We start from the raw sequence: 25326 nt of genomic DNA on the forward strand, positions 1-25326 counted from the left end.
AGTGTTGGTATGCGATTATAATGTAACTATAAAGTCAAATTTTGACAAACACCCAGATAAAATTTTAGCAATAAAAACTCCAATTCAAATTAGCCTATGCTAGAGAGTATCTGTTTAATCATGAAAAATATCGAGAAAAACACAGATTTAAAGTATAGTAAATTGATCTCATAATATAATTTAAGGTGAACAACTTAATAAAATCATCTCAACTTCTGCAGTATCATTGGCACCAACTAAACTTCAACAGCAAACCAAGAACCACTCATAACATCTTTGCATACAAAATTTTTTAATACCATACTCTCATTTGCAATATAAAGGAAAGATAGCCTGCAAATAAAGAAGTCAATTTGTGCTAGACTCAACTTCTCAGCCTATGAACTGCTCTCTCAACTTGCATTCACCGGTTTAGTGGTCAGAGGTTGCATTTGTATAGATGTCAGTACCAAAAAACTTGAAGCTTCTGCATCATGATTAGCTGCGGTGCACCTGTGGTTTTTTACGATTGTAGTGATGGAGCAGCCCAAAGTTTCACTTTCTTGTCATCGCTGGATGTGGCTAAAACAAAAACTTGCTTGTCTCCTGTATAACAAAATAAAATAAAATAAAATAACAGTAAGCCACTTTATACTGTACATAGTTGCATACAACTAAAACAAGAGAGCAATAGATCACTTTATAAGCTGAGATGTCAACTCTAGCAAATCAACTTCTAGAGTTTCTGGTTTCTTTCACTTTCTATTGTAGATGAGGATGTCAGATGTCACTCAAAATGCTATATGCAAGGGTGTTAGGCAATGGTTTCTGGTTTTGCTGTTGAAGTTAAGATGCTTTTGGACAGAAAGTTTAGATGGTGCGGTGTTAGAGAATCCTTTTTTACTTTAATTGCTAATCTTGTCTAGCATTGTCTCTCATTCTTAAATGATACTATGAACCCATCATGTACTTGAATAGTGTGTCCTTCACCATTGTTCATCATAAATTTATATTATGAGGCAAACTTCACTGTGCATCCCTAAGAATTTTGGATATTATTTTCTTTCATTTTGCACCCAGGGGGTTTGGGGTGGAGGATGGCGGTTACTTGCCTGAAGAGATGGTGCGAGGTGACCAAGCCATGTCTGTGATGTTACCTGGTAGAACATATGGTAAATAAATAAATATAATCTGATAAAAAATCGGAAGAAAGGGGGTTTATAGATTGGGAAGTGTAGAAGATAAAGCTTTTTATGGTCTTCAACATCAAGCAACTAAACAGGAAGGCATACCATCGTGGGGTTTCTCAGCTGTATCCAAAACCTTCCCTGTCTCAGCATGTAACCATTGCAATGTAGAACCATGAATAGCTGCCAATATCTTTCCATCAGGTGAAAGGCACATGCGGTCATAGTGTAAAGTTGTGCCGTTTGCATCATGAAGTGGAATAGGAAACACTTTCAAAGTTTTGGGGTCCTCATCAAGATGATAACGCACTGCATTAAAGAAACCTGTAAGTATCCTACTGGAAGGAAGAAGGTTTTTGGAGTTGGTGGGTGCTTTTAACTTTTAAAGAGATCAAAGAGGAACGTAGACATAGAATGCCATAACATGTTTGGATGAACTAATACTAAAATTACATACCATTGATATTCCACACTCTAATAGAACCATCCTTGGATGCAGTAATTATTTGATCTGAATTTGGAGTAAAGCAGAGCCAAGTCACTGCACTCTGAACAGAATTCACATGGAAGAAAAGAAATATCAGGCAAACATTTGGACTTCAAGCTAAATATGACTACATAGAATTAATAAAAACAGGCAACAGGAAAACATGTTACAACCAACTGATGTAAGCAATTGAAGAGGCACCAGACATCAAATTAGAAGGTTAGATGGAAATCAAGCCATCTTCCTGCAGTTACCCAGAGAGAATGCACTCATTCCATAAATAGTTTTAAATTCTTTCAAATTGTTAAAAAATTCAAGATTTCACCTTACAGCACCTTATAGACAGCGACAAGGCTATTCCTAAATGGGGTCAAACCTCTCAAATTGGAAATATTTTAAGTACAAAATAACAATACAAAGAGAAACAAGAAAAGGACCTAAGAAAGAGAGAGAGAGTAATAGTACAATCTTTTTGGGAATCTAGATTTACCTTGTGCCCCTTGAGCTGCATAACTCTCAACACTTCCTTCACTGAACCATCTTTTGAGTACACAATTTCCCAGACCTGCCAACATAAAGGTTATATATTTCAATGGAAACCCAAGAGCTGAAAATCCTGTATCAGTGACATAGAAACTCTTTCCTATATGGAAAATGGGAATAATGTCAACTTAGATATGGTAACCAAAATAACAATAGGAAAAGAATGTACTCTGAAACTATCATCTTCTCTAATCCAGTAACTAAAACCATAAGCATGTCATTTCTGTACAAGTTACAAACCCTAGCTAACAGAATTTATGATGCTTAGCACCAAAAGGTTCCCATGTTGGATATCTACTGAACCAAAAAGAGAGCAGGGATATTGATATTTGTTACGTTATCAGATAACAATAATCAGCACCAAATATTAACTGCTGGTCAGGCTGATGTAGGCAGGTTGTTGGGTCAGTGTAAAAGTGATTGTTCTAGTCTGAAGAAAAATCCACCCTAACCACCTATGGGATGCAAAAAGCCACATAAGAACAGAATAAACATAATCACCTTAACATCAGCAGTGAAAGCTGCAGCAGCAATGAAACGCCCATTAGGAGAGATAGTGGCCATGTGGTTTTTGAGCTGATTTGTGTCAACATTACCCAAGACCTTTCCAGTTTTTCCATGAAAAAGCACAACATCAGTACCTAAAATCACAAAAGACAAAGAAGACATGTTAGCTAATCATTTCTCCTTAGACATCTATTTTAGAGTGGGGGTAGGAAAACAGGGAAATTAGTTAACCATTTGAGTTTCACTCAATAGTGAAATTCATCCGAGTAATACAAAAATATGACATACCTTCTGAACACGAAACAATAATGGTACTCCCATCAGCAGTACCATAAGTAGCCTTGGTACTAAACAGAGTGAGGACAGCCCTCTGGTCATGGATTTTATGGTGCTCCCATTTTATTTCTGGTAGAGGCAACTTGGTGCCATCAGTGGCTGCTTTTGGTTTCTCTTCCCCATACATGTATAGAGAGGAACCAGAAAAGGCTGGGCATGCTACAACTATTGAAGATTTTTCATCAGCAAATGCAACTGCAGATGTATGACCTCCAGCAGGTAAATTAATCCTCAAAAACCTACAAGGGAAAACAAAGGTCATGACATCATGTCATTCAAACAAGGTTCATTAATCATGAGGGGAAAATAACTCATACTTAAAGCTTTTACTTGTCGCATCATCCAATTTGAATACCCTCACAATTCCATCCGCACAAGCTGCATGAAGAAACATCTTATAGTTAACAATGATTAATTATCAGTCAGCAAATTAAAAATAAAAAATAAAAAATTTGACGTCTACGAAAAGAAAAACTGACACCTTAGATATTGAAATCTTTTTGTTAACTTGCTTTGATAAGTCTTTTATATATTCATCTCATAATTAGAGTATAGCATTTGACATTAGAACACAAATTAACAAGAGTTCATTTCAAAAAATACATTACTCTAATTTTCATCCCCTGCAAGGTATAATATATTCACTTTCTTCAAGGAAAGGCATACCTCTTTGTGGGCAAGAATTTAAGTGACCATGTGTTTTAGTTGTTTGCTATGCTTGCTAATCCCAACTAGTTTGAGATAAAACCTTAGTTTACTTGAGTTCAATGCATGCTACACGAACCATTCATCATGACATGAAAGTAACATGCAAAAGAAAAATACAAGAAACAGGAATGGAAAGATAAAGCCCAAGGTTACCGGTCGCCAAAGTACATCCATCGGATGAGAAACAAATCCCCGTGACAGAATCTCCATGACCTTTTAGAGTATTCAAATCCAGTGGATGATGCCGTTTGTTTGAGTCCTACAAGGTGAAGCCACTACCAAATATCACTTCCATTTCTCCAATCATGATGCAAAAGACAAAAGCTCTTTCCAAAAAAATCAACAATCCTTGCCTGCATACTAGGCTAAAAGCTGCTAGTAGGCATTTCAATTGATGAAAATTTTTCAAGGCAGTTAAATACGTACAGTCAGCAGCTATCCATCCATATATCTCTAAAACCAAGTCGACTAATACGATTTAAGAAATCAATTCACTTATTTCATATTCAAAATGCCAAATCAGAGCTTAAATTCAAACCAAACCTATCATCATTGATGATTTGATATGCATTGATTGGTTTACCTTATCGGCGGCGGCGTGAGAGTGAGACTTGGAATGAGATTTCTTAGAGTTGTGATGCGACTGCTGCGAATGCCTCGGAGAAGGAGAAGGCTTCTGATTGGGCTGAACAGCATCAACCTTAGAGATCGATTCCACTTCGGATTTCCTCTTCCGGAAATAGTTCCCGAATGCAAGAAATGCAATAACAGCTCCGAGAATCACCGATAGAATCGCCACCGGAACAATCGCGTCCATCGCCGGAACCCAATTATCAACAGCGCTGATCAGAATTTCAGTTGTAAGCCGTTTGCCGTGTTCTCAAGTCTTCTAGCAAGTAGCAACAGTCGTGCGTGGCCAGATTTTGCACAAAATGAGAAAAAACGACAAAGTTCAAAATGTCGATATTGCCCGAATGTTATACATTATAAATATTACACCCCACTTTTTTATTAAATAACAATTATATCCCCAAAATTTTGGTTAATTTATTGGGTTTTATAATTGAACCATTCATAGATAAGCCCAACAACAAATGCATATCCGGACCATTATAACTTATCTGGCCCAAGTAAAATTGTTGAAATCAGCCCACATTAGAACTTTATAAATAAAATGTTATTCTATTAATTCTAAAATATCACATAAATCATCACATATCTATTCTTTGTGGTATATAAAAATCAACGTCTAGCGTCTTTTTCAACATTGCTTTTGATTTTAAGTATTGTTGATTGTAAATGTTAGAGCAATCCCATTTGGAGGGTTTTTGTCAAAACATTAAGTAGGTGAAAGAGAAAAAAGATAGAAAAACTTAAAGTGTTTGGCTCTATTTGGCTGAGTTTATTTAGGAGCTTATATCTTATTTTAAGCTACTAATAAGCTATAAGCTATGTTTGGTAATGTTCATAAAATAAGCTCTTAGCTAGTAGCTTAAAATAAGAGCTTATTTTTTAACGCTACCGTTTCAAAATAAGCTAGTAGCTTCTTAACTTTTTTTTTCCATTTTTAACCTTATTATTTTGAAGAAATGACATCCTTTTCCCTTCCCAATTAAAACCTTTTTGGCTAAACTTTTTTGACTCTTTCTCTTCAATATATTTGGTTGTAATTTCAATTTGACGTTTGTGTTTGAACATTGATTTTTGTATGAACTAATCTTATGAATTATAAACATTTTGTTTTACTTTATATGTTTTCAAATATGTGTTCTTACTTTATATTTTATTAAAATATATTGATTTCACTATTTTATATTTTGATATATAAACAAACCTATTTAAATTTAAAACTATTTAAATTGTATGAAGATATTCTTTTTAGTCTTTTTACATTTATCAGCTTATCAAAAAGCTAATTTTACCAAACACTTTTAAGTATAACAGCTTTTCAGATTTCAGCTTCGAGCTTATAGCTTTTTAGTTTACAGTTACTTTTCAGCTTTCAGTTAGGTTTGCCGAACATAGCCTTTGGCAATTTTACGGCTGTACAAAGCTTTATAGAAGAAAAAAATAATAATTGAGATCTGAGGTAGGTGAAGCTACTTGCGAGGCCAATAAATATGTACCTTGCAGATGTCCACTTTAGGATAACTGCAAAATTTTCTTTTTCTTTTTTTTTTTTTCCTACGTCCAAAGCTAAAGTTGACAAATTCAACCAAGTTTTTAGTACTATAGTCTATAGTTGCTTTAATGGTAGACTGTAGTAACGTAATGCAATTCTATCTTCTTTTTTTTGAGAATCTTCAATTCTATCTTCTAGAGGCTTTTGACAAGTTTACACCAATAAATAGATAAAAATTAAAAATCAAAACATATTTCGTGATGAACTTCTCTCAATTAAAGAATAGAACATGACAGAAGTGCGGTACATCCTAAAAAGGTCAAACATGACATGCTGTATTTTTCTATAAAAAAAAAAAGAAAAAAGAGTGTCTATATCAGAACTTATAAAAGGATTAGAAGTTAAAAATAAAAAACAAAGTCCATGTAGTATTTTTGTAATAATTGGTATGGGCACATGTCTAAAAAGTTTTTCCACGGGAATACTTGTGTTGATTCAACAACAACCAGCCAGCCCTACCACTAAACTCAGTACAGCTAGTCCACCTTTTAATTAATTTTGCTTTTCTATAACTTTTTTTATTCCCCAACCTTTGAGGAAACTAAAGCATACTAACACTACCCAGAAAAAGAATGTGGAGTGGCTACTCTGCTAGCACGGTCGTCTTCTTCCTTGTAGTGGCGTTGTTCATCAATCTGAGCTGCCATAGCCATGTAGAAGCTGCAGCTGGTTCACCTGTCAAGTTTCTTCCTGGCTTTGATGGCCCTCTTCCTTTTCATCTGGAAACTGGGTTAGTTATTAATTAGTTGCTTTAATTTTCTGCCTAGCTTATTAATTACTTTCATTATATAAGAAATTTATGTATAAATTAAATATATTTGGATTTCAGGTACATGGGAGTGGGAAAGAATGAAGAAGTGCAACTATTTTATTATTTCATAAAGTCGGATTCAAATCCAGAAGAAGACCCTTTAATTCTTTGGATTACAGGAGGCCCTGGCTGTTCTCCATTACGTGCTATCATTCAAGAAATTGGTATATCTATATTTATATATAATCATACTTTGTAGATTTAAAGTGAAATTATAATGAACTGATTAATGATATATATATATATATATGTGCAGGACCATTGCTTATTGAGCCGGTGGAGTATAATGGGAGCTTGCCCAGGTTGTTACCATTTCCCTATTCATGGACTAAGGTAGCTAGCTTTATATTCTTGGATTTACCCGTTGGTACTGGATTTTCATACGCTAAAACGTCGAATGGTGCTCAATCTGATAATTTATTGACCGGCAACAATGCATACGAATTTCTTCGAAAGGTTGGCCCCTTGATCTTGTTTCAGACTCTTTGCTTGCCTGTCAAACGAATAGATATTTTTTCTTGGTTAAAAAAATCAAAATCAATTAATCTATTATAACTTTCAGTGGCTCGCTGATTATCCGCAATTCCTTTCTAATCCTTTTTACGTTGGAGGGGACTCATACTCCGGCATTACAGTTCCAATAGTTACTGAAATGATATCTAATGGTAACAAAGTACTTAAAGAAATGACTTCTGTTATCTTGATTGATATGATTTTTTTTTTTCATACAGAGTAATTTATTTATGATGAAATGCAGGTAACGAGATAGGAATTAAGCCATTTATCCAACTTAAGGTTTGTTATCGGTTAATAAATCTTCCATTTTCACAATAACTATGTGTTTAAATATACTATAAAATAATAATGTGTAATCTTAACCGTTTACATGATTGTGGTTGCAGGGATACATAGTTGGCAATGGGTTAACCTTTCCAGATGAAGGAAACTATCGAATTCCCTTTGCTCATAGAATGGCTCTTATTTCTGACGAGCTATACGAGGTTGTATATTATTACATTTCAAAATTTATAACTTATTTTAATGTTATAAATCTTTGTTAGGCTTTATAATTATCTATTTTAACATATCTGTATATATGCAGTCCTTAAAAACAAATTGCAAAGGAGAGTATTTCGACACTGATCCGACAAATTTATTATGTCAACAAGATCTTCAAACCTATAATCAGGTCGGATAACGTTGCCCAGTTGGAGTTAGTTATCCCTGTTCTTTGACACTGATGTTCTGTGAACTGATACCCCTTTTGCTGCAGTTGATTGAGGGAATATATCCTAATAATATTCTGGAGCCTATTTGTTTGTCTGATGATTCTTCAACATCATCGTCTCTTATTATGTTGAATGGACAAAGAAGGTTTCTTTATGAGAAGCATCAAAAGCTCCAGAATCCTGATTTACTTCCCGGATTAAAATGTCGAGTAAGATTGACTTTAATCAACATATAAAGTCTTCAGCTTTTTTACTTTATTCTTTATGAAGTTCAATAAACATGTTAGAATATTCATATAAATTTACCTGAGTGGAGATTAATGTGTTATAGGATGATTGGAACAAACTATCTGAATATTGGGCCAATGATTATCGTGCACGAGAGGCCCTTCATGTCCGGAAGGTATATATAGTTGATTATCTTATAAAGATTAATAAGTTATTTTTAATTTATAAATCTATATGGAAGGACAATTAGTACGGAGTACAAAAATATAATGCAGGGGACTAAGGGAGAATGGGAGCATTGCACTTCAAATTTACCATTCGCGTACATAATCAATAACACTATTCCATATCATGTGAGCCTCAGCAAAAAAGGTTATAGGTCTCTTGTCTACAGGTTAGGATGTTCTTTAAAGATATTTGATACATTTAATATCTTATGAATATGAAATGACTTATCGTTTATGTATTTGATATACTTAATAGCGGTGATCATGACATGCTTATTACGTATCTTTCAACACAAGCATGGATAAAGTTGTTAAATTATGCTATTGTTGATGATTGGAGGCCATGGATGGTTGAAGGTCAAGTTGCAGGGTAAGTTATAAAGTTATATAGTATATCTAGCTATAAAATATTAGAATTTCAATCGAATATAGACACACAAAAACTAAGGTGAAAATTTTTATGTCTTTCACAACACCATATAGGTATACAAGGACATACGCTAATCAAATGACATTCGCTACTGTCAAGGTAAATAAACTTTTTGTTATTTCGTCTATTAATTATTACTTTGTTTAAAAAATAAATGTTAATTAAAATAATTTATACTTATAATTTATCTATTGTAGGGAGGTGGTCATACTGCACCTGAATTTCGTCCTTCAGAATGCCAAGCTATGTTTGAACGATGGATATCTTATAAAGATCTTTAGTCATGTACAAAGTATGGATCGAATACTAAATTTATTGTAATTAATGACTAAAATTCATAAATTTAGTGTGTTATGATTTTTAATAATAAAACGTAATGGAATAAATGTTATTTTTGGTACCACATTAAATTGTATGATACTAAGTAAATTGTTTCTCATAATGAGTGAGTCAATTACAAACTTTTCAATTATATAATTAAAATGCCACAACTTCACCATCAACATAAATTCTCATAAAGCCTTCTTTATGTTATAATATAAATAGAATTGTTTTGTATATGTTATAATTTAATTGATAGGTTATCCCTATTTAAGTTCATATTTTCACTTTAGATGTCAATAATTCATTTCCTATAGTCTTGGTTTAGTACAATAATTGCAATGATTTTTTGTTATTGTTCTACTTAAGACACACACCGCATAATGAATTTTTTCTTTCACATTATCAATAAAAAGAAAATAAAAGAAAAAATGGACTATAGTGATCATGTCAATTCCATTTTCTACTTCTTTGTTCTTATGATGTGTCATACAATTGATTGATTAGAAAACAAAGGAACCACTATTTCTGTTTAGTCACTTTCTTTATCAAAAAAATATGTAGGTGGGAGTTATACTCCATGAGATGCCACCTAACATTTTCCTTTCTTCTCTATATATATATAGACAAACGTGACAAAAATCTCTTCCTCATGAAAAATGGCCCACCTAATTAAATGCACGAAAAATACAAGTAACAGTACTACCACAGGGCCACTTTTGACCATCATCCTCACAATGTCTTCCTAAATCAGACGTATCAGGAACAACCATTAAACACAAATGATTTTATGTAATTAATTTATAACATCGATCAATATTTTATTCAATATATAGTTATTAAATATTAAATAACGCTTATTATTAATTTGGATGATGATGGAAACACACAATCATCTTAGTCAATAAAAGGACCACAATAAGGTACGCAAATCAGTCTAAGTTGTCTATAACAAATCGACTCAAATTAAAAATGTCAATAGATCACTCAAATTAAGAATGCCAATATCACTTTGAGTCGAGAAATTTAAAATTTTGTGATTATCAAGTCAACCTCAAAACCAATTTGAATGTGATTAACCTTAAAATAATGATCATGACAAGATTTGTTACCTACCACATAATAAAATATTGTAAAGTGTTGGAATATCTCAACAATTAGTTGCGCATGCCAGGAAAATAATGCCACATTGATTCTAGTATTCAAGGGAGAAAATTCTACCGGATTTTGTAGTTGTGTAATTGATTTCCTCTTCTTCTATCTTCTAGAGGTATTTGACAAGTTTTAATTTTTTTGTTTTTAATTAGTAGATAATGTTATGTTTCTCAAATTTTATTTTAAAATTTTTTCTCTAACTATAATTTAATTTAGTTTATCTATAGTATCTACAATACCAACATTCTTGCTTGGAATAAAACTTGAAACTATGATCTTTCATGTTTCACCTATTCATTTCACCAAATTCATGATATCTCAATTGATATATATGACGGTTGTTAAATAAATACAATTAAATTAATTAAATAATTTATTTATTTATTACGTGTTTGAAAAATGTTTTTTTTTGTTTTTTTTTTTTTTTTTTGGAAAGGAAGTGTTTGAAAATATTAAAACTCTATGCACAAAGGTCTGATAAGCTTTGTCACGTGAATTCTGACATGCATAATTGTAATTAAATTAAAAGAAATAATAATGTCACCACAAGATTCCAGACACGACAATATATAATTACGGAATCTTTGAAAGTGCTTGTCTGATTTAGTTGGAATTTTTGGACAAATAAACTTTTTATAATATAAAATAAAAATTTGAATGGTTAAACTACAACTTAAAGATTTTAGTCCCCTTTGAGGAAGTCCGATCCGGCATACTTTTCTTTCCTCCAACAAGAAAGAATGTGGAGTGGCTACTCTGCTAGCACGGTGGGGATCGTCTTCTTCCTTGTAGTGGCGTTGTTCATCAATCTGAGCTGCCATAGCCATGTAGAAGCTGCAGCAGGTTCACCAGTCAAGTTTCTTCCTGGCTTTGATGGCCCTCTTCCTTTTCATCTCGAAACTGGGTTAGTTAATTACTTTCTCTGATCCAATTTTCTGCCTAGCTTAATTACTTTCATTATATAAGAAAATTATATATAAACTAAATATATTTGGATTTCAGATACATAGGCGTGGGAAAGAATGAAGAAGTACAACTATTTTATTATTTCATAAAGTCGGACTCAAATCCAGAAAAAGACCCTTTAATTCTTTGGATTACAGGAGGCCCTGGCTGCTCTCCATTACGCGCTATTATTCAAGAAATTGGTATGTATATCTATATTTTTATGCTATAATACTTTATAGATTTAAAGTGAAGTTATAATGAACTGGTTAATTGTATATATATGTGCAGGGCCATTGCTTATTGAACCGGTGGAGTATAATGGGAGTTTGCCCAGGTTGCTACCATTTCCCTATTCATGGACAAAGGTGAATATATATATAATATAATGTTGATCCTCAATTATACTTTGTCAATGTAAATATGATATGCAATTTGACTTAATGGTGCAATTTGGCATATAATATGTTGTTAGGTAGCAAACTTTATATTTCTGGATTTGCCCGTTGGTACTGGATTTTCGTATGCTACAACTTCAAATAGTGCTCAATCTGATAATTTATTGACGGGCAACAATGCATATGAATTTCTTCGAAAGGTTGCTCTCTTAACTTAATCTTAGCTTGTTTTTGACTATCTGATTACATATGTGCGAAGAGAAATATATATATGTCCCAAAAATTTAAAACATTGATCTTTTCAACACTTCACAGTGGCTGGTTGATTATCCAGAATTCCTTTCGAATCCTTTTTACGTTGGAGGGGACTCATACTCTGGCATTACCGTTCCGATAATTACTGAAATGATATCAAATGGTAAGACAGAGTACTTAAAAGAGATTGCTTTTGTTAGTCAATACAAAAGAAATAATTTCATTATTTATGTTGAAATGCAGGTAACGAGGGAGGAATTAAACCATTTATCCAACTTAAGGTTCGTTATCTGTTGATAAACACTTTCATTTTGAGGATAAACTCGCGATTGAATATAAAAACAATAAATGTGTAATCTCATACTCATGTTTGATTGTGGGGTTACATTGCAGGGATATATACTTGGCAACGCGGCAACCTTTATGGGTGAGGGAAACTATCAAATTCCATTTGCTCATAGGATGGCTCTTATCTCTGATGAGCTATACGAGGTTGTATATATATATTGAGTTTGAAGATTATTACTTGATTATTAATATAATTTAAACATTATGAATCTTTAATTTGTCTAACTTTATAATTCTCCTCTCCATCTTAAACTCGTATGCAGTCGCTAAAAACGAATTGCAGAGGAGAGTATTTGGATACTGATCCAACCAATTTATTATGTCAACAAGATATCCAAACCTTTAATCAGGTACAAAATACGTTAACTGAATGTAAATAATTTTTGTTTCAGAGTTTACAGTGCAATATGAACCCTGGTTCATGATACAACAATTGATCGATCTGATCCCTGTTTTTTGTGCAGTTGATTGAGAGAATATATCTTAACCATATTCTGGAGCCTATTTGTTTATCTGATGATGATTCTTCAACACCTAATCTTATTATGCTGCCTGGACAACGGAGGTTTCTTCATGAGAAGCATCAAAAGCTCAGCAATCCTGATTTGCTTCCTGGATTAAAATGTCGGGTAAGACCTCACATTATTTATTACGAGTTTTAATAAATATTTAGTTCAAACATGATAGAACATTTGTTTGAGTTACTTATTAGTGAACCGAGATTGATGTGTTGTAGAATGATTGGAATAAACTATCTGAATATTGGGCCAATGATTATCGTGCACGAGAGGCCCTTCATGTCCGTAAGGTATATATTGATTTTCTTATGAACATATAATAAGTTATTTATAATTTATATGTCTATATGGAAGGACAATTAGTATAAAGTACACAAATCCAATGCAGGGGACTAAGGGAGAATGGGAACATTGTACTTCAAATTTGCCATTCGCAAAGATAATCAATAACACTATCCCATATCATGTGAGACTCAGCAGAAAAGGTTATAGATCTCTTGTCTACAGGTTAGGATCGGATGTTCTTTGTGATGCATTCAATTCCGGCCTTTTTGTGAACATATATTATCTTACATATAAAAAATGACTTATGATTTATATATCTGATATATATATAGTGGCGACCATGACATGCTTGTTCCGTATCTTTCAACTCAAGCATGGGTGAAGTCATTAAACTACGCTATTGTGGATGATTGGAGAGCATGGATGGTTGAAGGTCAAGTTGCAGGGTAAGTTGTTAAGTTGTAAAGTAGAGTAAATTGCACTTTTGGTCCTCTGACTATAGCACCTCTATTAATTTCAACACTTGACTTTTAAAAGTAGCGAATTGATCCTTTAACTATGCTTTTTTTAATGAATTTGGTCCTTCCGGCCAAATCAGAGGCCAAATTAGGCCGGAAAATGGTAACCCCTTTCCGGTTACAATTTAGTGAGGGTAAAACGGTCATTTCATTGAGTCTTCTTCTTTCTTGCACCTGCTTGCCGGCAACTCTGGAAGGGCAATATGTTGATGCAATCGAAATTTTGCGATGTGGCCGGAGAGATGCCGAATTAAATCGCATAAGAAACTAAACGAAACAATAATGATTTGACCGTCGCGAAGTTAATGGACTAATGATGCAATCGACAAATGAGGACAAATGACCGCCGCGAAACAGATAATGATGCAATCAATAGTGATTTTACTTCTGGAAACAGGATTTGAATGCAAAGCCAGTACACATTGCACCCAATCGGCGGCCGGCCCCATGGACCTCCGTCTTCCCCTCCGGCGACCTTTGTTACTTTCGGCAGGGCAGAGCATTGAGGGTAAGGGTGGCAGCTGGAGCAGTGGCGAAGCTCCGGCGTGAGGCGGTGGTTCGACGAAGCATGAATTTTTGGTTCAGATCTGACAGTCCAGTGAGTTTTGTTCGACGAAGCAGATTGACAGTCCAATGATTTGCTAGAACTTTGAATCGTTGTTTGGGATTTTCTATCACTTTGGTGCATCACTGGTGGGAAGCTCCGGTGAGCGATGAACGGGACGGCGGCGGCGAGCGAGCTCCGGTTGCCATGAACGGGACGGCGGCGTTCTCCATTTCCGGCGACTAAATGGAGAAGAACAGCATAGGCCGGTGAAAAGACCAAACTGCCCTCCTTTTAAAATAAATTAAAATGAATTGCAACTTTGCGGCGGCATTTGGCCGGGAGGACCAAATCTGTTAAAAAAAGCATAGTTAATGGACTAATTTGTTAGGTTTTAAAGTCAAGTGTTAAAATTAACAAGAGGTCCTATAGTCACAGGACCAAAAGTGCAATTTACTCTTGTAAAGTATAACAAACCATACATTATTAAGTTTCTTGTTAATATATATCAAAACACACATAATATATGGTAACAAATGTTAAGATGTAAGTTTTTTGTTTTTCACAATGCCATGTAGATACACGAGGACATATGCTAATAGGATGACATTCGCTACTGTCAAGGTAAACATTTTTGTAATTCCTATAATTCTTTTTATTTTAAAAATTAAGATTAATTCAAATAATTTATGTTACAATTTATATATTGCAGGGAGGTGGTCATACTGCACCTGAGTTTCGTCCTTCAGAATGCCAAGCCATGTTCGAAAGATGGATATCTAATAAAGATCTTTAATCGTGTATAAAGTATAGGGTATTAAATTTAATCGTAATTAATGGTTGAAATCTATAAACCCAATATGTTATGGCATATAAATGCTAAACTTATTATTAGTTTAGATTTTTTCTTAAAATATAGCACATGTCTCATTTAAATTTGGAAGATCTTTTTTTTAAAAAATGGTAGTAGGTAGACCAAACAAAAGGTTGTGAATTCGTATAATTGTACATTCATCATATACATATCGAATGGTCCTCATTATTCAGTAAATTATACCATTCATCATGGTCTACCTTTCATTGTAAATTATAATTTAAAAATAATTTTTAAATTTTTATCTGTAGTTAACACATTTTGTATATGCAGTTGACAGTTTTTGTACTTATAGCTATTATATTAGATACATAATATGTTAACTGAAGGTACAAAATTTTTGTACCAGAATTTACAATGTAATATGAACTCTTATCCATGGTATAACAATTGATTATTGAAAAAGAGGGGAAGAGAATTGTGCCACGTTGCAAAACCACATGATGAGGATAGGAGACATGGGGATAGAATTAGAGATGAAATTTTAAAATTTTTTCCACATTTGAATAATTTTTTCCAGAATTTTTTTTTTTTAAAGATGACATTCAGAGAATCAGAGATGGAATTTTAAATTTTTTCTTTCCCTCTATAAGCTGTTACTATTTTAAATGCTAATAATGCTTTTCGATTTTACATTTCATTTTTTTGTCATGATGATTTATTGATTATTTATATAATCTTTTTCTCTTTATAATTTTATTACTATTTGTCTCATTGAACAATTATTTATTCATCATGAAATATATAACATCTTACTAGTTAGTAATTCTTAAAAAAATAAACGAGAATTTACAACCAACAAAAATATTTCAGCACGTTAAGTTAGTAGATGCCATACAATATATTTATGACCACTAGCTACTACGTGCATGTACTAATTAATGTACTATGGCTTATGAATAATGACAAAAACTTGTGTGAGATCATCTCACATATCTTTGTTCATGAGACGGTTCGAGTTTAGATTAAATATAATATTTTTATTAAAAAGTCTAGTACTAAATTAGAAATAAAAAGTTTATTACTTATATGAGAAAATGTGATACTTTTGAAGAAAAATGTAATACTTTTACATTTTGATTTGAAAGTATTACATTTTTTCTCAAAAATATTACATTTGTCTTTATAAGTAATAAAAACTTGCCAACATTACTTATAAGAGAAATTGTAATATTCTTGATGGAAAAATTAATACTTTTACATCAAAATGTAAAAGTATTACATTTGTTATAAAAAAAATATTACGTTTTCTCTCATAAGTAACAAACATTTTATTTCTAATTAGCTAGTGTTACGTTTTTTAGTATAAGTATTACATTGTTATCATAGTGACCCGGCCTGTCTCACAAATAAAGATCAATGAGACGGTTTTGCACAAGTGTGACCCATGAACAATGGATATTCTTAATATGTTTGATCAATCTTAAATATAATAATAATTATTCAACATTCACTTTTTTTTTTTTTTTATTATCTAGACATTGAACTTTAAATAACATAAAAAAAATGTAGAATGATTATTACGGAGCATAATATATATATGAAATATAAATGTAAAATTTTGTGATTAGTTTAACTTTTTTTACTTAAAACACAACATACACATGCGTCATCTAATTTGATCGAGCCAATCAAACAAATTAAAAGGTTACATGTTGGATATGACAATTTCGTGTTGTCCATAAAAAAACACTTCCTAATATGACAACACAAGCTAGGCTTCTATATGTTAGTGCAAGTAGACATCATTGCATTAATTCGCTGCTCTAACTCGAAGAAGCAAGCAGACATCAATCTTAAGTAATCCAACAACCTAAACAGTCAACATTCAATGTCAATCATTATTGTATGGACATACAACTGTGTAGATCATATTATTAAATAATAGACATTTATAGGGCGTTTGGGTGAAAGGAATGAATTAGGAGAGAAAGAAATTGTAATTCGGTGAGAAAAGAATAACTTGGAACAAAATAGTAATTCAAATTATAGTGCTTGGTATGCAGAAATATGATTACATGAAATTGAAAGGGATTAAGTGACACAATGACATAAATGCCCTTATGTAATAATAATAATAATAATAATAATAATAATAATAATAATAATAATAATAATAATAATAATAATAATAATAATAATAATAATAGAACGATTTTGTTTATTGGCGTTGAATCATTAATTGTGAAAGCAATTTCAATTTGCTTTTGTTAATTAATCCAAATGGAATCTGGAATGTTCATTTGCATTTGAGGGGCAAAAATGTCTCACAACTTGTTTTTTTTTCTCCATTGACCGTCGAATTGCAATTCTCTTAATTCTAATTCACCCTCCAACCAAACGGCCTAATTTTGGCTTCCATGAAATTTCAATTCAATTACAGCTAAATTACAATGAACCAAATCGGCCATTAGTACACAAATAATGTATTTTTAATATATTAAAAATGTATATTATATTTAGAGAAAATATATTATTTGAGTACTAAAAGTATACAATCATTACAGGAATAATATAATTTTAATATATTAAAAATGTAATTTTTGTTATGGTACACAGTCCACACACAATAATTGACCATTCACTAATATTCTTCAATTCCCCATTCTTCATGCATCGTTGTGTTCATCTTCTTTCCATCCATATATATATATATACACGCAGACACACCCATATATATCATATCAGCACGCAACTAAGTGTAAGTGAAAGAAAAAATAATGCAGAGCGATTATTGCAGGTTTTGGGGGGTGGTGGTCGTCTTCCTTGTGGTGTTGTTGAAGCTGCAGAGCTGCCATAAATATGCAGTAGAAGCCGCACGTGGTTTGCCTGTCAAGTTTCTTCCGGGCTTCGATGGACCTCTTCCTTTTCAACTCGAAACTGGGTATTACTACTTTACTTTTATGCACCTTCTAAACTTTTTATTTTGGTTCGCTTATTAGTAATCTTATTCCTTTTTATTAGTATATTCTAAATTATTTTATTCGCTTATAGTTAACAGATTATATATATTCATTATCAAAAATATTTTTGATTGCATAAAAGAAAAGAAAAAGAAAAATAATAACACTACAAATGGCACTATGATACAGTGTATTTTTGGACTAAAATCCACCTTACAGTTTATATTATAATCAATCTTAAAAACTTATAATTCTAAATTAGTTAGTTTATGATGTAATGGCAGGTACATTGGAGTTGGACAAAATGAAGAAATACAACTTTTCTATTATTTCATAAAGTCGGATTCAAATCCCCAAGAAGACCCTCTCATTCTTTGGATTACTGGAGGCAGAACATGCTCAGCATTGCGTTCAATCTTTCAACAAATTGGTATACATATTATATAATATAACCATTTTTGTGACGAGAAAAACCCGTAATTATATATATATATATATATTAGGTAAATCTTGTTCTTATGTAATTACTCTCATTTTCGTATAACAAACATTACAACGAAAGTGTATGTGAAATGTGTTAAACAATTTTATTAACATAAATTACTAATTAATGACTGCTATAATTAACGAGGCCAAATTATGCAGGGCCATTGCTTGTAGAACCAGTGGAGTATAATGGGAGTTTGCCCAGGCTGCAACCTTTTCCCTATTCATGGACAAAGGTCAATATATAATTCATATATGGCTATATGTTCTGTGCTTGGGAAAAGTACATATGTCTCTACCATGAGACTTAATGTTGCATGTGGTAATAAATGTTTAGGTTGCTAGCATTATTTTCTTGGATTTGCCAGTTGGAACTGGATTTTCATATGCTACAAAGAGTCTTGAAACTGGTGATTTGCCGGCAGCTAGCAATGCATATGAGTTTCTTCAAAAGGTAGGTCAATTGATCCAATTGACTTGGTATTGTCTTAAACTAATTTAATTTTAACATAAGTGATATTTTATAGGCATGGCATGATAGTGTTGTACGCTGATATTTAGAATTCAATTCAATTTGCATTTACAGTGGCTAATTGATCATCCAGAATTTCTCTCAAATCCTTTTTATGTTGGCGGTCACTCATATGCAGGCCATACAGTTCCAATAATTACTGAAATGATATCAAATGGTAAATTTTTTTATTTTCATGTGTGTGTATATATATATATATATTGAGTCCAGGTGCGGCTGCACCACCAGATATACAAATATACCACCCAATGTTGGAAAATGCACAACACAAATATGCACTATTAGGTACGCATCACAAAAAAAACACACCACTAGGTATGCAAATATACACCACACAGTGCTCGGAAATGCACAATTAGAGGCATGGGGTTATATGGTGCATTATTTTGGGTGTGTTGTTTGTTTTTTGGTGTTTTTGTGCATTTTCTTAACACTACTTTGTATTATATACAGGCGTTCTGTGCATTTTCTTAACACTACTCTGTATTATATACAGGCGTTCAAAACGAATAAAACCCTTTTTGAGCTTATACAACTAATACTTTTAGTTTATGTTAAAATGTAGGAATTGAAAGCGGAGTTAAGCCATTGATTGAACTCCAGGTTGGTTAGGTTGTGAAATAATGCTTATTAGGACTATATATTTGAGTTATGTTAGGACTATCTATTCGAATTCAATCAATACAATATTCAGTTCTCATCATGCTTATGTCTTAAAACATAGTTATGATAATTTTCTTTTTGAGTAATACACTCTGTTACAATATAGAGTGAGTCAACAGCCAATTGCCTCCACTGAGGCTCGGTGTAAACCAGGACCTCGATTGCCACTAGACCACAAGGTCTTTGGCTAGTTATTATATTATTACATATGAACTGGATTTACTCAATGCATAATATATTCTCAAATATGATATTAACTGCATAATGTATTTTTTTGATTATGTACTGTATGCGCTATTGCAGGGATACATACTTGGTAGTCCAAGAGGAGTTGACACTCAAAGTAACTATAGAGTTCCATTTGCTTATGGAATGGGACTCATTACCGATCAACTATATGAGGTGCATAAACACTATTTATATTTAATTTTTACAAAAATCTTTACCTCTTAATATGGGTATCTCTTAGAACAAGTATGGTTTAAAAAGTTTTGAGAATTGTATTAATTGTACTGGGGACTATTTTAGCTCCATATATTTTTCTCGGTACAAACATAAAAAAATTTTACATTTACTTTTTGTTATATATGCATTACATGTTAAATGGGGCTCATTCTGGCCAACTATATGAGCTGCCTAAACACTCTTCATATATAATTTTATGAAAACCCCAATCTTAGAACGAGTACAATTTAAAAAGTTTTAGAAATGATACTAATTGCAATGAGGACACTATCAATGTGAACAATATTGTAGCTCCATTATCCCCAATACAAACTCAAAAATGTATTACATTCATTTTCTTGTTTTATTAATCGACCTTTTATAATTCTCTTTTTATATATATATATATATNACCAGATATACAAATATACCACCCAATGTTGGAAAATGCACAACACAAATATGCACTATTAGGTACGCATCACAAAAAAAACACACCACTAGGTATGCAAATATACACCACACAGTGCTCGGAAATGCACAATTAGAGGCATGGGGTTATATGGTGCATTATTTTGGGTGTGTTGTTTGTTTTTTGGTGTTTTTGTGCATTTTCTTAACACTACTTTGTATTATATACAGGCGTTCTGTGCATTTTCTTAACACTACTCTGTATTATATACAGGCGTTCAAAACGAATAAAACCCTTTTTGAGCTTATACAACTAATACTTTTAGTTTATGTTAAAATGTAGGAATTGAAAGCGGAGTTAAGCCATTGATTGAACTCCAGGTTGGTTAGGTTGTGAAATAATGCTTATTAGGACTATATATTTGAGTTATGTTAGGACTATCTATTCGAATTCAATCAATACAATATTCAGTTCTCATCATGCTTATGTCTTAAAACATAGTTATGATAATTTTCTTTTTGAGTAATACACTCTGTTACAATATAGAGTGAGTCAACAGCCAATTGCCTCCACTGAGGCTCGGTGTAAACCAGGACCTCGATTGCCACTAGACCACAAGGTCTTTGGCTAGTTATTATATTATTACATATGAACTGGATTTACTCAATGCATAATATATTCTCAAATATGATATTAACTGCATAATGTATTTTTTTGATTATGTACTGTATGCGCTATTGCAGGGATACATACTTGGTAGTCCAAGAGGAGTTGACACTCAAAGTAACTATAGAGTTCCATTTGCTTATGGAATGGGACTCATTACCGATCAACTATATGAGGTGCATAAACACTATTTATATTTAATTTTTACAAAAATCTTTACCTCTTAATATGGGTATCTCTTAGAACAAGTATGGTTTAAAAAGTTTTGAGAATTGTATTAATTGTACTGGGGACTATTTTAGCTCCATATATTTTTCTCGGTACAAACATAAAAAAATTTTACATTTACTTTTTGTTATATATGCATTACATGTTAAATGGGGCTCATTCTGGCCAACTATATGAGCTGCCTAAACACTCTTCATATATAATTTTATGAAAACCCCAATCTTAGAACGAGTACAATTTAAAAAGTTTTAGAAATGATACTAATTGCAATGAGGACACTATCAATGTGAACAATATTGTAGCTCCATTATCCCCAATACAAACTCAAAAATGTATTACATTCATTTTCTTGTTTTATTAATCGACCTTTTATAATTCTCTTTTTATATATATATATATATATATATATATATATATATATATATATATATATATATATATATATATATATATATATGATATTTACAAGTATTCTTCTGAAACAGTCACTCAAAGAAAATTGCAAAGGAGATTATACGAATTTCAATTCGACTAATTTACAATGTCATCGAGATCTTCAAACTTTTAATCAGGTCAGATCTAACCAAAAGTAACATTTTTAAAAACTTCAAAAGTTATTAATATATCCTGCATGCAATAATCATGCTTGTTTTTGCAGTTGACCGAGAGTATAAATCACAATCATATTTTGGAGCCTATTTGTTTGTCTGGTTCTGATTCTACAATGTCATCTCTCATTAAGTTGCCGGTACAAAAGCCTCTTTATCATGACTTGTACACAAAACTGAAGATCGATCCATTTTTTCTTTCTGAATTGCAATGTCGAGTAAGACCTCACTCTATGACTCTGCCTATGAGTTTCAAATAATATATGTATATACTAGTTAGTGAATCAAGCTAGGCTATTGTGTTGCAATATAGGATGAATGGAAAGCACTTTCCGAGTATTGGGCCAATGATTATAATGTTCAAATGGCCCTTCATGTTCGACAGGTATACATAAATTGATTAAATTAATTAGTGCATGTTAAGGATTCACTCATTATATGCTTGATGAGCAGAAGTTATATCTCTTGCAGGGGACTAAGGAAAAATGGGAACTTTGTAATAACAGTGTACCATACACATCGTCAGTCAGTAACGCTCTACCATCTCATGTGAACCTTAGCAAAAAAGGGTATAGATCTCTTATCTACAGGTCAGGGCATTAATTCCTTTACGATATATAGTATTCTTTTTAGTTACCTTATATACATCTAAATAATATGATAAAATCTCCTTTATAAGAAATGACTTGTTTGTATATTATATTTAAAATGTGTAGTGGTGATCACGAAATGGTGAGCACATGTCTTTCAAATGAAGCGTGGATAAAATCGCTAAATTATTCTATTATTGATGACTGGAGGCCATGGATGGTTGAAGGTCAAGTTGCAGGGTAAGTTCATTCACGTCTATATAAAATTAGAACAAATTAATATTTTGTTTCATAGTACTCCAATTAATAGATTAGTTAAAAGATCTAAATTTATTTAATGCAAAAAAATACAATAAATTTGAATCTTAAAAAGATCATATGCATGTTTAGCTTATCAAGGCCACACATACATAAATGTGTATTGATACATACAACAAATTAAATTTTTAGTTTAGGTTAAAATTCACTTTAATATAAATATATATTCCAAACTTTTTTCTTTGGCTATGTATACGAAAACTAAGTTTTTACTTTTCAATGTTATGATGATGCTCTTTAGGTATACAACGACATACGCTAATAAGATGACATTCGTTACTGTGAAGGTAAATTATTTCCTATACTTCATTATTGTTTTATATCTATAATTATTTTGTTTTGGGAGTATGATTAAAACAATATAATGTTTGTTGTAACTGTTATGTAACAGGGAGGAGGTCATGTTGCACCCGACTATCGTCCTTTTGAATCTCAAGTTATGTTCGAGCGATGGATATCTTATGAAAATCTTTAATTTTATATAAAATTTAGTAGAAATAAAGTGAGTTAAAGTACTAAAGTTTGTTGATGTATGTTTTAACTTTTTTAAGTTTCAATAAGCATCTTTGATAAATTGATGCAACTAGTGTTTAATAATTCGACAAAAACAATAATATTGTCAAGTTATTGTAGTTATTATATATGAAAATTGGTGTGATGCCCTATGTTTGTTTGTTTTTTTTTTCTTTGACTTATGAAAAAATTTATAGCCTGTATTTACCGATGTGCTTTAGTAAAACTAATTTTGCGATCAATCTTATTCGACAAAAGATCAAATTGAGAAAACTAATATGCAACTTCTATAGAGTGTTGAAATTAAAATCTTATGATTATCAAACAAATTATCTGATCAAACAAATTCATTAGTATTGCCATTATTTATTTATTTATTCAGAAATAGTTCCATGCTTAATGCTTATTAAGGCACAAAGCACATGTAAACATGTGCTAAATGGCTTATTAAAAGGTTGAAAAATAAATAAATAAATAAAGCAATACTAAAGAAGCTATTGCAGTAAAAGTTCATATAAATTTGGAAAATGTTGAGACTATGGTATAGGGGTGATCCAATAATTCAAATATTATCAACTCTTGTGTTGTTCATGATTAAGGTCTAGGGTTTTCGACAACCTAACTCATTGAGGTTCAAGAAAAACTAACGACGTTTACACGCGCTATTTGAAAAGCTAGATGAGTAGAGCAGGTAGAGACCGTGAGTATGGAGACATAAAGTTGCATATTCATACCCGGTTCATGAAATACATAACATTTTACTAGTTATTAGTTATGAAAATTATAAACGAGAAGTTACAACCAAAAAAAATATTGAAGCACGTTAAGTTAGTAGATGCTATACAATATATTTATGACCCCTAGCTTACGTGCATGTACTAATGTACTATGGCCTACAAATAATGACAAAAACTTGTGTGAGACTATCTCATAGATCCTTATTTTTGAAACGGGTCGAGTCAAGATTAAATATAATACTTATATTGAAAATTTTAATACTAAATCAGAAATGAAATGTTTATTACTTATATGAGAAAATGTGATACTTTTGAAAAAAAATATAATACTTTTACATTTTGATTTAAAAGTATTACATTTTTCCTCAAATTTATTACATTTGTATTTATAAGTAACAAACACTTGCCAACATTACTTATAAGAGAAATTATAATACTTTTGTTGAAAAAATTAATATTTTTACATCAAAATGTAAAAAGTATTAAATTTGTTATCAAAAGTATTACGTTTTCCGTTATAAGTAACAAACATTTTATTTCTAATTAGTATTACGTTTTTTCATTATAAGTATTACATACATTTTGATTATATTGACCTAACCCGTCTCACGAATAAGGATTCGTGAGACGGTCTTACACAAGTGTGACCCCTCAACAATAGATATTTTTAATATATTTGATCAATATAATAATAACTTCCATTCATTTTTTTTTTTAATTCTAGAGTGTAGACATTGAACTTTAAATAACAAAAAAATGTAGAATGATTATTATGGAGCATAATATATCTAAAAACATAATAAGTCTTAATCAATGTTATATCCTTGATTTATGTCCCTCTTCTTGGATGCTAATAAATGTGTACATTTTACTTTAAATGTTGTACACTTCAATTTTATTAGACAAAATTGTCCCTACTACATTCTTATTATACAAAATTACCCTTACACCGTTATAACACCGTTAATTTTAACTCCATCATTATTACCCTACACCTATATCCATTGTATCTTTTTTCTATTCTTTAATTGTCATTTTATTAAAATTATTAATTTCTATTTAATGGTTGATTATATTTTAATTAAATTTATATGAATAGTAAATCTTATATGTGTGTATAAAGTACATATATTATTTGTGTATATATAATTTGAATTATACATTTTAATTATTTTTATTTATTAATATTTTAATATTGGGCATAAGTTTTT

The 25326-nt window shown here is 31.6% G+C and overlaps 3 protein-coding genes across 3 annotated transcripts; 2 read left to right on the forward strand and 1 right to left on the reverse strand.

Annotated features, from left to right (window-relative positions):
• Positions 1-128: 128 nt before the first annotated feature.
• On the reverse strand, positions 129-4674 carry LOC115997055 (transducin beta-like protein 2). The gene is made up of 10 exons (XM_031236517.1): positions 4331-4674; positions 3901-4006; positions 3357-3417; positions 2992-3278; positions 2698-2837; positions 2144-2218; positions 1624-1714; positions 1272-1475; positions 1092-1136; positions 129-585 (listed from the first exon to the last, which is right to left on the reverse strand). Exons 1-10 carry the CDS (start codon positions 4562-4564, stop codon positions 503-505), a joined length of 1326 nt encoding a protein of 441 aa, XP_031092377.1. The 5' UTR covers positions 4565-4674; the 3' UTR covers positions 129-502.
• Positions 4675-6286: 1612 nt separating this feature from the next.
• LOC115996883 lies at positions 6287-15207 on the forward strand. The gene is made up of 28 exons (XM_031236322.1): positions 6287-6659; positions 6759-6904; positions 6997-7196; positions 7303-7405; positions 7498-7535; positions 7643-7741; positions 7843-7929; positions 8014-8178; positions 8301-8372; positions 8473-8591; positions 8681-8794; positions 8908-8953; positions 9052-9134; positions 10409-10445; positions 11017-11234; positions 11333-11478; positions 11567-11643; positions 11751-11873; positions 11989-12091; positions 12172-12209; positions 12322-12420; positions 12540-12626; positions 12741-12905; positions 13013-13084; positions 13183-13301; positions 13412-13525; positions 14720-14765; positions 14854-15207. The coding sequence occupies exons 1-28, from the start codon at positions 6502-6504 to the stop codon at positions 14935-14937; spliced, it is 2958 nt and encodes a 985-aa protein (XP_031092182.1). The 5' UTR covers positions 6287-6501; the 3' UTR covers positions 14938-15207.
• A 2491-nt stretch (positions 15208-17698) lies between these two features.
• On the forward strand, positions 17699-23530 carry LOC115996884 (serine carboxypeptidase-like 10). The gene is made up of 16 exons (XM_031236323.1): positions 17699-17899; positions 18203-18348; positions 18564-18640; positions 18742-18858; positions 18991-19093; positions 19502-19539; positions 19903-20031; positions 20791-20835; positions 21199-21297; positions 21835-21921; positions 22008-22175; positions 22271-22342; positions 22429-22547; positions 22674-22787; positions 23107-23152; positions 23257-23530. Exons 1-16 carry the CDS (start codon positions 17736-17738, stop codon positions 23338-23340), a joined length of 1608 nt encoding a protein of 535 aa, XP_031092183.1. The 5' UTR covers positions 17699-17735; the 3' UTR covers positions 23341-23530.
• Positions 23531-25326: the final 1796 nt, after the last annotated feature.

Source organism: Ipomoea triloba, chromosome 11, assembly GCF_003576645.1.
Source record: "Ipomoea triloba cultivar NCNSP0323 chromosome 11, ASM357664v1".
Taxonomy (NCBI): Eukaryota; Viridiplantae; Streptophyta; class Magnoliopsida; order Solanales; family Convolvulaceae; genus Ipomoea; species Ipomoea triloba.

Excerpts from the sequence above, each read along its gene's own strand:
- LOC115997055 (XM_031236517.1), bottom strand. The coding sequence starts at position 4,564 with ATGGACGCGATTGTTCCGGTGGCGATTCTATCGGTGATTCTCGGAGCT. Across the intron at positions 2,219-2,697 it reads CTTTCACTGCTGATGTTAAG|GTCTGGGAAATTGTGTACTC; the intron begins GTGATTATGTTT and ends TTATGTTGGCAG. Across the intron at positions 1,715-2,143 it reads TGCAGCTCAAGGGGCACAAG|AGTGCAGTGACTTGGCTCTG; the intron begins GTAAATCTAGAT and ends AATTCTGTTCAG.
- LOC115996883 (XM_031236322.1), top strand. The coding sequence starts at position 6,502 with ATGTGGAGTGGCTACTCTGCTAGCACGGTCGTCTTCTTCCTTGTAGTG. Across the intron at positions 8,373-8,472 it reads AGGCCCTTCATGTCCGGAAG|GGGACTAAGGGAGAATGGGA; the intron begins GTATATATAGTT and ends AATATAATGCAG. Across the intron at positions 11,644-11,750 it reads TTCCCTATTCATGGACAAAG|GTAGCAAACTTTATATTTCT; the intron begins GTGAATATATAT and ends ATATGTTGTTAG.
- LOC115996884 (XM_031236323.1), top strand. The coding sequence starts at position 17,736 with ATGCAGAGCGATTATTGCAGGTTTTGGGGGGTGGTGGTCGTCTTCCTT. Across the intron at positions 18,859-18,990 it reads CATATGAGTTTCTTCAAAAG|TGGCTAATTGATCATCCAGA; the intron begins GTAGGTCAATTG and ends TTGCATTTACAG. Across the intron at positions 22,788-23,106 it reads GTTGAAGGTCAAGTTGCAGG|GTATACAACGACATACGCTA; the intron begins GTAAGTTCATTC and ends GATGCTCTTTAG.